This window comes from Mya arenaria, chromosome 12 (assembly GCF_026914265.1).
Source record: "Mya arenaria isolate MELC-2E11 chromosome 12, ASM2691426v1".
NCBI classification, from domain to species: Eukaryota; Metazoa; Mollusca; class Bivalvia; order Myida; family Myidae; genus Mya; species Mya arenaria.
Window position 1 is genome coordinate 10,195,282 of NC_069133.1, and position 12,555 is coordinate 10,207,836.

The 12,555-nt window shown below is 34.6% G+C and overlaps 1 protein-coding gene across 1 annotated transcript; it reads left to right on the forward strand.

The window, feature by feature from the left end:
* Positions 1 to 1,381: 1,381 nt before the first annotated feature.
* On the forward strand, positions 1,382 to 11,723 carry LOC128210434 (angiopoietin-1 receptor-like). Its single transcript, XM_052914784.1, has 13 exons — positions 1,382 to 1,389; positions 1,953 to 2,067; positions 2,943 to 3,128; positions 3,798 to 3,834; positions 4,666 to 4,790; positions 5,132 to 5,297; positions 6,440 to 6,636; positions 7,294 to 7,456; positions 7,742 to 7,861; positions 8,617 to 8,771; positions 9,231 to 9,364; positions 9,641 to 9,730; positions 11,690 to 11,723. Exons 1-13 carry the CDS (start codon positions 1,382 to 1,384, stop codon positions 11,721 to 11,723), a joined length of 1,530 nt encoding a protein of 509 aa, XP_052770744.1.
* Positions 11,724 to 12,555: the final 832 nt, after the last annotated feature.

The following is a 12,555-nucleotide window of genomic DNA, read 5'->3' on the forward strand; positions in this document are numbered from 1 at the left end:
AGAGATTGTAATTAAAAAAAGAAACGCCAGCCCGCTAATTAACATTGTGACTGATAAAGCAATTTGGGCTAAACAGATAAAAACGGCAGGGGTGTCCCTTCTGACAACCTACACCGTAGCTGATATAGAGATCGTAACTAATACATTGGACGAGGGAGGAGTTTCCCCTATTGTCAATCAATCAATGTAAGTCGCTTTAATTGTTACGTTATTCCCGCTTGTATCAGTAACAGAAAACAAGGTAATTGTGGATGTGAGATGGGATGGACACTTTGCGTACAAACTGCATGAATACGGGAAATATAACTTTTTTGATTGTTGATGTTTTCATTAACCACATGGAATCATGTTAGCAAGTGCACTTGACGTACGTTCCTGCCATTGAACCAATGTCGTGTGAATTGAGATTCGTGAATAATGGCGTACCAACAATACTACTCTGCATTGACCTCATCATAAGCATGACCTCATCATAAGGATTTCGCTGTTAATTCACTTAAAATTTAGAAAAACAATAGTAATTGAATTACATTTACTCATTATTTACTCACTCTTGTATGTATTTTACAGATATGTTAAGGTTATAACTAAGGGAAATTACTGTTCATTTTTACACTAGATGCAACTAATTATTCCATCTTGACAGGTAGAAGACATTATATATCCGGGTATATTACCATATAATTACACTCAATAATTTATTCTAGACCCTGTAAGACTACCTACCATTAGTACACGTACTTCTGTGAACATAAGTTATTAACCGCAGTGAAGTGCTTATTCACTCAACATCGTCGATGAGTTGAACGTGGCAGTGGGGTCCTCCAACACGAACAATTCACTTTTCGTCAGTTTAAAATGGTGTATTTTAGAGTATTAAATGTTGCTAAAATATTACGCAAGTGTATCTGGTGGGTAATTTTGCATAACAAATACGCGTTATTTTCTTATTGGGTATGTGTTTTCTTTTATTATTGATATTAACATGTGTTACAGCTCATGAATTAATTGCACTTATTAAAGCACGCTTATTCTGATTCTGCTTCACACAAAAACTGCATAAAACTTCGTCGCCCAGCATAAAAGTTGTTTAAACATAAAATAATCGACCGTATAGTGCCCATGTAAGTGCCTTACCCGTGGAGAAGATAATTAATGCAAAAAATCAATAAGAAATAACTAAAATAGGTACAAGAATGGTAAACTTGGACTGAAAATACAGTTTCAAGTCACGCAATTATGTATTTTCACTTTGTAAACAATCAATCGCTCAGCTTATACATTCAATAACTTCTTTGTTAAGACCTCTAGACACAAAAGTTTAAAAAACGAGAGACGCTTACACGTGTGGTCTCCGGGTAGGCGTATTTATGTTGCGAGAATGGTGAGGTAACTTACTTACAAGGTGAAAATATCTACCTGAAACACCGAAATTCCTTCAAACGCCGCCATTTGATTCGGCTTCACACAATTTCCCTCACTTAAAATTCGGCAAACACAAATCACGTTGGACCCCCTGATAGAAGACGATGACATATTAATAAGTTTGAAGTAAGAACTCAATGTTAAGTGCTTATTTTTTTGTTTTGCCTTTTTATCGGCTAAAAGGTTTTCCGATAACTGTGATATAATTGAATAAGAACCAACATTAAGCGACGATATTAATAAGTTATTTAAGCTGCTTAACATATTATACTATTTGCTATTGTTATCAATACTGGAAGGGAAACTTTAGCAAGAACCTTAGTGGGAATATGCTTACTGCAAATTCCCACTAGCCGATGTAAACGGATTATAAGAACGCTCTCAAATCACCAAGCACACTTATTTATAAATATACAGTAAACACATTGAAACATTTAAAGAAAACAAATGAGATTACTTAACTTGCAAATTAAAAGGAAAAAAGAAAAGAAAAAAGGATAAAAGTAAATATATCGGTTTCATTTAAGGTTTGTTGCCGACTCTCTTGATGACAAAGAGGGTAAACGAACACGTGTCGCCATTCCCAACTACCATGGAATCGTCAAATATGAGGTCGCATATGACCAATCTGCATCAGAAGATGTGCCAACACGAGGATGGTCAGAAATTACTCGTCAAGAAAGTACATCTACACTGAGAACCCTTTAAGATGGGGACCGTTTGCGCGTATGGGTCAGAGCTACTGATGTTATGGGAAATACAAAGACAGATTCGACGTTCATGAGAATTGACCGATCACCGCCGACAATTTCAAGTGGAAGTAGCTCTGATCATCGCGTTTAATTTAATGTTGATGATGGGGCATACAGACATGAATCTAGATTTGTAATATTCTTTCGGAAGTATGATTTCTTTTAAATTCTCTATAATAAGTGCGAGTTAGTTTTACAGCTACAGATACTGGTATTAAAATTATTAAAAAAATGTTTGTAACAAACTCTCATTCAACTTTAATCTGAAACACAACTTTTGACAACAGTGTAGATTCTGTTATAGTGATTGAAGAGTGTCATTCTTAACGTTACTGTTCTTTTGTTTCTCGAATTCCGGAGAAAGTTATTTTTCGTTTTCAGAGCAACCTTTTTGGCGTCTGATCGAGAAAGAGGTGTTTACAAGATTGGAATAAAACTTACATCGAAAATGCCTGGGAAGGATGACATGGTGACGTACCACAATTTTACAGAAACAAGAAGAGGCGTACTTAAATCTTACTTATGATAGAAGTATTTGTCTTGACGTACTATTTTATTGTGTATTTGCACCGAAATAATCCGACTGCACATAATCATAATACGGCCTCCACATGTGAAAACACTTTTTACATACTTACACCCCCTACCCTAATATAAACTCCACAAACAGATCTAATTCGGATGTTTTCGTTTAACAAAAAAGAACGCTTCTTCTTATCTATAAGTTATTTTCGGTTTTCATGTCGCTGATGCTGTATTATTCAGAATGACAACTCAGATCCGCGATGTATCGGTTTAGACCAGAATGGGATATGCCTCCTACCAACACAGATTGTGGACATTGACAATTGCTGGCTGACGGTCAGCAAGACTGATCTTGAAACGGCTTCAGGCGAGCTAGAGATCACAGCTTACAATCAAGCAATGCTTACAGCAATCACTTTATCTGACGTAAGATTTGCTTCCTTCGGACGTGAAGTTTTCCAATATCAACATGTTCAGTCTAAACTTGTAAGACAAGTGATGGAAACATTATCATAATATCGCTATTTGATAAAGTGTTCCCCGGGATCGTGGTCTTACGGTATATGGGGAACTTGGTTATCCACATGGCTCGGCTATGCAGCGCAAGAATCAACTTATTGCTTGTGTTTAAAATTTCAGCTATTGGGCTTGTTTCTGTAGATATTCACATAAATACTAAGACAAGTGGGCTAAGCTAGACATATTAATACCTCTGCCATTTCATTCAATGACAAGGTCGGTTAGAGAACCTATCATACTTTTGTATATATAACTTCAAAGACGTGAAAGTCGTGAAGACAATTCATCTCTATTTAATTGTTACGCCTTTGACCCAAAACGTACATGTTTCTATCCCCAGCATCGTAACCTTCTTATGACCACCCAATAGACAGAAAGCAAAATGACACAAGCATAAACCATAACCCTGTCCGCTAATTGATGTCTTCATAATAGGACCATAATAAATTGGCATAGCCTCTTATATATCATTGCCTGACACCACTACCGTTGTATTTTAAAAAATATTCAAAAGAAGAGTACAACATGATATCTTGATGTTGTTAAAAACTATGTCATGCCACTTTTTCTTTTCAGATGGGTCCATTGACAAAACTTCTTGGTTTGGAAAAATGTAAGTAGAATTAATCTATGAAAGTAATTTTGCTTTGTTCCTTTAAATGTTCAGACTGCTTTTTCAAACTGTTTTCGTATTCGCTAGCCCTTTATATTAATTGAATATATTATATTAATTAATTGGAAAAGTGTTCCGGTTCTATAATGCTTCGATTATGATGTTCTTACCAAATGTTACCAATTCTTTAAAGGGGCTCGTTCTAAGACTTAAAATTGACATAGTTTTCAGTCTTGTTAAAAAACTAATTAGTGTACCCAATTATCAGCAAACCAAAAAAACACAAACAATCAATAAGTGACAGATTCTTATTAGATATTATTAATTTCAAAACTTCACGTAACATTGAATAATTTTCGATAGTCTCATTAATGACTTTTTTTCAATATCTGTTAACTAAATACCTCTTTTCCGAACTTACAATGATGTTTGATCATTGTAACAAGTGTTTAGTTCACATATTTTACACGGACATCATTTGTTCGAAATCTGACAATATAAAACGTGCATATGCCCTTTTAGTAGTCTCCAATAAACCGAGACTTTTGTCATCATTTTTTTTATTATGTACTTTGTGCAACCGGACAAAACTTGAACGTCTTGTCTTAAATAGGATACGAGAGGGCAAGGTTACCGCCTCTCACCCAAGAGGTTGTGAGTTCGAGCTCTACAAGGGATACTTGACCTGTCAATATGGACACTAGTACTTATTTCTTCACAGGATCAGGACTGTAATTCTATTAACTTCTAATAGTTACAAATTTCCTAATGGAAGCCAAATAGTTGAAGTACGTAATTCCAGTTCCATGACAATAGTGTTTTTATCTACAGACAATGGCCCAACGAACATGAGGATTGAAAACAAGTCACCAACTGGCTTCAGACTTGCATGGGACCTGCCTGAATCGGAGTCCTGTTTTGGAGCTGCAGACATCGTAATTATCCTTACAGACAGGGTAAGACAGAGCTTTCTGACCAGGTGTTAAGAAGTTTATACTTTTCATCAAATGCACACATAATACAGAAGTACAGTAGATTATATTTGTACATCGATATGCAATATTTAATTTGTTCTGATGTCATATATAAACATTAGAAGAAAAACACCACCTACCTCAGACAACCTAACCAGTGTGTAAGCAATTACACATGATTTTACTAATATTTAAAAGTTGTTGTTATGTATGAAGTGGCAATTGACATTCACTTTGCTGTTTAGAAATAAATTTTAAAGCCTGAAATATTTTTCATAAAAAACAATTACATATTTAGCATTTTAGATTCTTTATTTTTACAGGACTCAAATGGTGAAATTGAACTGAAATCGTTTGCAACTCCTACTACTGCTACCTACTTCGATTTTCTCGGACTGAACCCTGAGGTGAAATACAACTTAGGGCTTCAGTTAAAGGCCAAAGGCGGAACGGCTCAGGTATTTGGGGAAGACCTGTCCGTTGTTACTCGTACGTACGCAATATTGTTGCAAGTATTGTATGTCTAACATAAATATAGTTTGCACAATAAGATAAAGGCAGCATATCTTTCCTTCATCTCGAATGTACCTAAATGAATAAACGAATACTTCATTTAACATTTTCAGGAAAGAGAGTTAAACATAAGTTAATGGCCATATGTAATGGAGCCCATTTGTATTATCATAACTCTGAGATCCATATTTACACGTACCTTTAATATTTCTTTGATAATGTGGCAATGTTAACTTATTTACATTTCAAAAAAACAACTTTCAATCGAAATTGTAATTTAAAACGCACATTAGTCTTGATAATCACATCTCTCAGTCTTCCTAAAAAAGACGTTTTAATTTATTTTTAATATAAACCGAAATACCTCAAAGCAAATGCTTTCAGTCTCAGAACTTCAATTTACTGCATATGTTATAGTTATACGGTTATCCCAGATAGCTTGTCACCTGTCTTTAAATAGCTCCAATCAAGTTTATGCCATTATTCAAGGGTATTAAAATACCATGTGATTGATTTAGTAAACGTTATCTTTCTCCACGACTCAGGTAGTGGTGTTATAAAAATACATTTTGAACTTTATTGTAAAATTTATATTCAATTATAATTTTTATGTCGTAATTAAAGTCGAATATTTAATATATCTACAGTTTTTGTTGAGATTGAAACAGATGATGTCACGATAAGTTTAAGACAACTCATGTGTATTTTATCGCTCTACAGGACCTTTTTTGAATATTTATGTCACAATTTAAGATATTGAATTTAGTTCATGTAGATTATTTTGCATTGTTACTATATTCGTACTATTCAAATGATGTTAAACCCCTCTACCATTTAGTATAACAAAGTTGCCGTGTACTTTTATTAAAACATATAATTTTGACGGTTTTTTTCAACGAAACAAGAATCAACAGGAGTTTCTACTGGCGCTGTTGCCGGAATCGTTATTGGAATGTATGAAACAATAACGTAATCTTGTAGCGTGAAAACACCAGGAGTAAATGCATTTGGAATGTTTATACCCGAGCTATTAAATTCGTAATGTTTTCTGTAAATCATAATACTTTGCATACTGTATGTTTAGCAATATAAACATATTTAGATAATATTCGTTAAAGGTATATTGTTGATGTGCGCTTTGGCTGTTGCCGTCCTCTTCGTCCTCACGCGCCGTGGAATCATCAACATTCAACCGCAACAAAGAATGGACGAGATACGTCGAGCCGTCACGAAGCGTGTACGTCAATCGAGAATGTTTGCGACTGATACTTCAAGTCAATCATATAAGAACAGAACTATGATGTTAGATTATCTAGTTATCGGAAACAAGATCAGTTTGACAGTACTTGGCTAGTGAACATCGGGCAGACACATTGACGTGTGAATACATATTATGCGGTCTAGTAAAGGCTGGGAGTCAGTAGCTTTGTTAGTGGCTATGTGTGATCTGTCTATGTATGTTTCCCTTGTTAAGTTTATGATAGGCCTTAGCTCTTTTCCTCTGAACAGGTCTTTCTTATACTTGTGATTTCGGGGATTATCCTTGTCGTTTCTTTCATTTTATTTTATGATTTTATTTATTGTGATTAATATCATCTTTATATGTTTCATGCCGATATAATGTGTGAAATATAATGTAGTAAGGCAAACATTGTAAATTATGTTATAACTCACAACTGAAGATGAGAGATTAGTAGATGCATCGTACATGGGAACGAACATGTTCTATCCGGACGTTCTTGTTTTCAAAATTCATATCTGAGATGCTTATGTCAACAATGCATTTTCCTACAAGAGCGCACGGATAGAACATGTTTGTACGATGCATCTACTAAAGTGTCGCTTAATATGCGTATGTTACTTATTCAACATGAATATACTTTATATACAAGCACATTCCTTAACTTGTTTCTGTAGCTTTTTGCATATATATATTAGAAGGTCTGTTCTTTTTCTTTTTCAGAATCGCCAGAGTGAGTTGTACTTATACGGGGGAATGGACTTCAATACATCCAGCAAAGGCTACATAAGTAGGAACCATATTACATTTGACGTCCTCTTGAAGAGTGGACATTTTGCAAACATATACCGAGCACGTTATAATGGACAAAACGTTGTGGCTAAAAGTCTGAAAGGTACATATCTTCATGTTCGGTGTTAACCGCTGTTTTTAAAGTATAAGTGTACAAATATAGTTGCTAATAAACAAGGGACTTCACACATCTTGCAAAAGATGATGTGTCATCAACTCATGATAGTATGACAAGTCAAATACATGTAGATAAAAAGCTGTGTTCGCTGCCAGTTGATACATATACATTTTTATTATTCAAGTATCTACAGTACATTTTTTCTTTCACATATGTTTTAAGTTAAACCGATGTTGTAAAATCTTTAACATAAATTCGATGAAATTTTAGAAAACTTTACGACGGATGACGAACTACTTATGAATGCGAAAATAAATTTCTCTTCCGACAGAGTTGGCGATCATCCGAACTTCATCAAGTTTATTGGAGCGGTCGTGGATGATGTAACAAGTAGGGCAATTTGAAACTTAACACTCTATACTATTTTTTAACATTTATGAGTAGCGCATATATAGTAGAACCGGCACATTTTTTGGTTTGGGAAATTAATCTGGGCGTATCGATAACTGATAGCTTGTCCGGTCTATGTTCTAGTTGACGTCGTCGTCATTGGGAATGTTTTGGAAGACAAAAAACTTTGGTTTTGTTTCCCGTGTATCGTCGCTTTATATCATGCACGTTAAAGAACCAAGAGGTCTCTACGGGTCTTCTTGTATCTGTTTTTTTATTTTTTCAATAGCTACATTTTAATGCCATTAAATCATTTTACATGGCTTTTGCGCTACGGCAAGGTCAAGCCGTGATGAAACCAATGAGTGCAGGTAAACAAAGAAACAAAGTTATTTAGCCAGCTTGTCGACGAGCGTTCATGATATAAACATATCATATTTTGAAACAAATATGTAGGATTGAAAAGATACATAAGATTAATTTGACACTCGCCCTGTATCCATGTTCGTTTGTTCGCCTTACTCGAGTTTGTAAGATGGTCCCAATATAAATTATCAAAATTCTCGTCGGAATAGTTATTGCTGTTGAACAGTGACGAAACTTTGTAGTATATTGCACAAGTAACTGCTTCATATAACGTCTTTACTGAATGGCATATATTTGAAATGTGTGTCAATCTAATACATTAAAAATAGTTCCCGTAATCGTAATGGTTTAGCGTCGTGAATTTATTGACTGTTTGTTTTTAAACCCAGTGGGTCCAATGATCATCTATGAGTTTCGTGAAAACAAAACTCTGAGAGACTACATTGAGAAAAACAAATCTAACATGACCGTTGAGATGCAAGAAAATCTCTTCCGCTTTGGACTTGACATCGCTAAAGGCATGGACTACCTAACCACTAAAGGGGTAAGCATGTGTTAGTACTAAACAACAACAACAACAACAACAACAACAACAACAACAACAACAACAACAACAACTGGAATGACTACAAAATAAATACTATATTGAGTATTGAACCGCTAGAATGTATTCGGTAGGGTTAGTGGTTGTATTTTTCTTTTAGTCTTTTAGTACTTTTTTAGGACATTGGCAATATATAGCTTTTCTGTTTCTCTTCACTTAACCGATGCAGTTTCACTTAAAATAAACTTTAATTATTAATAAAGAAGTGTATGTATATAGTTTCTTATTCAAACAATTTAATGACAACGAACCAACTCCATGCCGTTGAATCATACACAGTGTTGGTTGTGGCCTTCAATGAACCCTTACTATTGGTTTTACTTTGGTGCTTTTAATCTATCACTATTTCAGAATCCGCATTCATGAAATGTTTATTAAAGCTACAATTGGTATCTTCAGGTGACACATCGACGTCTCGCTGCTCGTAACATCCTCCTGAATCACCTCAATGAGGTAAAAATCGCAGGATTTGGACCCCAAACGGCTGGTGAGGAGGACGGAAGAGACGCGGAAACAGGAAAGAAGGTACGATTGTTTATTTCGACCTACTTATTATAGTTTATATGTGTAAAAGCATTTAAAAACTTAAAACAATGTATATTTGTTACTTCTATAATCAGTGACAGTTGCACTTGTTTGGCAGCTTTTCTCTCTTGGTAATTGCTCAGATTCAAGTACAATAATATAATAATGGGAGAGTCGAAATGTTGCTTAAACAAGTTTATTTTGATAAAAAGATAAACCTTGCAATGAAATGTTTATGTTTCTATGCACATAATAGATATTATAATCTATTCAATATTTTCTAGGAGAACTCCGTACACGGGTAAAAGTCGCAATCTTCCCCAGTGCCTGAAGAGGGGCGAGCATCTCGAGAAGCCAGGGATTTGCGATGAAACGTGAGTTTTAGATTCTTAATTGCGACGTTTTACTCGTTAAATTTCCGCCCCGATAAAGGTACAATGAAAAAAATCAATGATTATTGAATCTTGGATTTAATTTATTATTTTTGATCGAAACACATACATCATAATAATGCCTGAATAACACATTCGTTTGTGAAAGGGATGTATGAAAACATTTTAATTTCTTTAAAAACATGTTGAAAACAACAAGTTAAAAAACAGTTACTTTACGGGTTAATGGTTTTTTCAGATGATATAAGGTGATGCAGCATTGTTGGGGGTACGACCCCAAGAAACGACCCCGCTTTGCGGAGGTCCGCGAGCAACTTGACACACTCTTCGTCAATTCTCCAGCAGACGACTTCTATTACTACAAACGCTAATTTCATCGAAAAACTGTATTTGTTTTGTGTGAAATGTTAAAGAATTATTGAATAACTACATATACCCCCATGTCTTCAGAAATACCATCTACTTGTATAAGCACTCTCCCAAGACACAATTCACCTTGAACAAAAATGTTGAATATAATTTTTAATATATAATATTTCAACGTGTTATGCAATCCTAGTCGCTTCTCCGTGAGGCGGCTTCTACTATTTAAAACGCTTACCTAAAATATATATTGATGTTGCTTTCAAAGACGTTGAAGTTTTCGAAAATGTTAATGTATTATCTTATCTTCATTTATATTGGTTTGAACGTTTGAGTTATTACTTTGTAACGGAACGTTTGCGTTGTTTCGATGGAGATAAATAATATGATGATGGTGAATCACCATTATTTCTTAATTAAGTAATATATAAAATCATTTAACACTCTGTTGCATAGGGGATGGGGGGGATATTCCGCTACATTTGAAGTTGAAGATTTCGATCTAAACAATATCTCAGTTGCTTGTGCTGTTAAGTACTTTGAAATCATCCTATCCAAATTCAAATGCACACTTTATTTGAACGAGATATGTCACGTTCGCGATTTTAAACGAAGTATTTCATTATATTGTTAATCTCCAATCTCCATTACGTATTCATTCTACGTGTGCTTTGCACAATCATATTTGTAATCAATTTTATATCTTTTCAAAATACTTTCATGTTATTGATATATGACTTTTGTGTAAATGTTGTTGTTTTTTAAATCTTGCTGTTTTTTCCTGAATGTCGCATTATGCTTTTGTGATAAAATAATAATTCTCTTTTATTTTTGTTCATTCAAATGAGGCCTATATATCAGCCGTTCGATGACTTTAGTATGTGTATTATCGTACAAAACCTTCTTTTTCGGACTGTACGTCGATGGTCGAAAACGTGTATTATATTATTAATCAATGTGGCGTTAATGTGTCTTTTTCGTATACATGTATACCCGGTTCCAGTTTTGACCTGACATAAGAATCACTTGATTTCGACTGTTGGCCTCATTTTTAGAAGAGAGTTAAATTATCACGCACAAAACTTTCAACAAGTTATATCATCTGTGATGATCAAATGGCAAATACAGAGCCACAACGGTCCATTAAAAATCATCACCGCAAGCCAAATGCTTTTTCAATTTGAAGATGGAGCTAGAATTCTTAAATTTTAGATACTGACATTTAAATAATGCAAACAAGACTACACACTGAAGCTTTATCAGAAATTGAAGTAAGTTGGTTAATGTAATTTATTATGAATATACTAGTTGAAACAACCACTAATAGCAAGCAAAGATATACCAATGAAAAACAAACGCATACCATAGTGTGGCATATTTACAAGTCAGTTTCATCAAAGTAATATGTTGGTACTACAATTAAAAAATGAAATTAGCCGTTTTTTCATCGGTGGTTTCCCTGTTGGTCAGAACATAATTAATATATGCGTGTTTGGATGAAGTTCTAAACACCAGGCCAGTATGCTATGTCTAACCCTGTGTATAATGATTATGACGATACATGCTGCTCCATTACAGGACTCCGATTCAGACAGGTCCTATGCAAGTCTGAGACTAGTTGCAAATACGTTTTCAATTCTTACGTTCGTTGGGCCTTTGTCAGTAGATAAAAAAAAGTAAAAATAGTTTTTAGATTTATATAAGCGTATAGAATCAAGTCCTTATTATATGTGAAAAGTAGCTTTGTATCAATCTACTTTTTTCAAACCATATCCGCCTGCGTTTCGACTTTAACAATAAGATTTGTCGTAACTATTTAGACATTTTCGAGACAATCTCCGTCTGCTTTTCGTAGTACTCTATGTCTCTAGTTGATTATGTCCTCTTGATTGATTGATATTTGAGATATCGCTTCATAGCATCAAACAACTAGAACTTTCATCAGAACCTATCCTTCAGTTCTTCGCGTATCATTTCATGCATTCTTGTTTGCTTCGCTTTCACTGAGATCGATATCTTATCCTATTAGAATACGCACTTCCTCTTCGATATCTGACTGAAGCCTTTGATAAACTGCATCGCCCTTCTCTTGTCAAGGGTAGAAATGTTTAGACTTATCGGAGGCTACATACATGATTTCGTTGATGTTTATCAGACTCTTTTTCTCCATCAGGTTCAAATATATATTATTAGTCAGTAACGTCAGACATTGAGTCGTCATCCGAATCTTCTTTTGAATGCAAAAGCTGTCTATGTCGCAACATATTATCGCGCCTTTGAAACGTTTCAAACGAATATTACATTGATAGATAGTATACAAATATCATAGCGCGTATGACGACGGTTGAGTGCAACATTAAGCTTAACACATGTGTGATAGGAATGAGATTTCCGGATTTTTCCTGAAGTTTTCTTGACTTTTATACTGCCTAGATGACACCAAA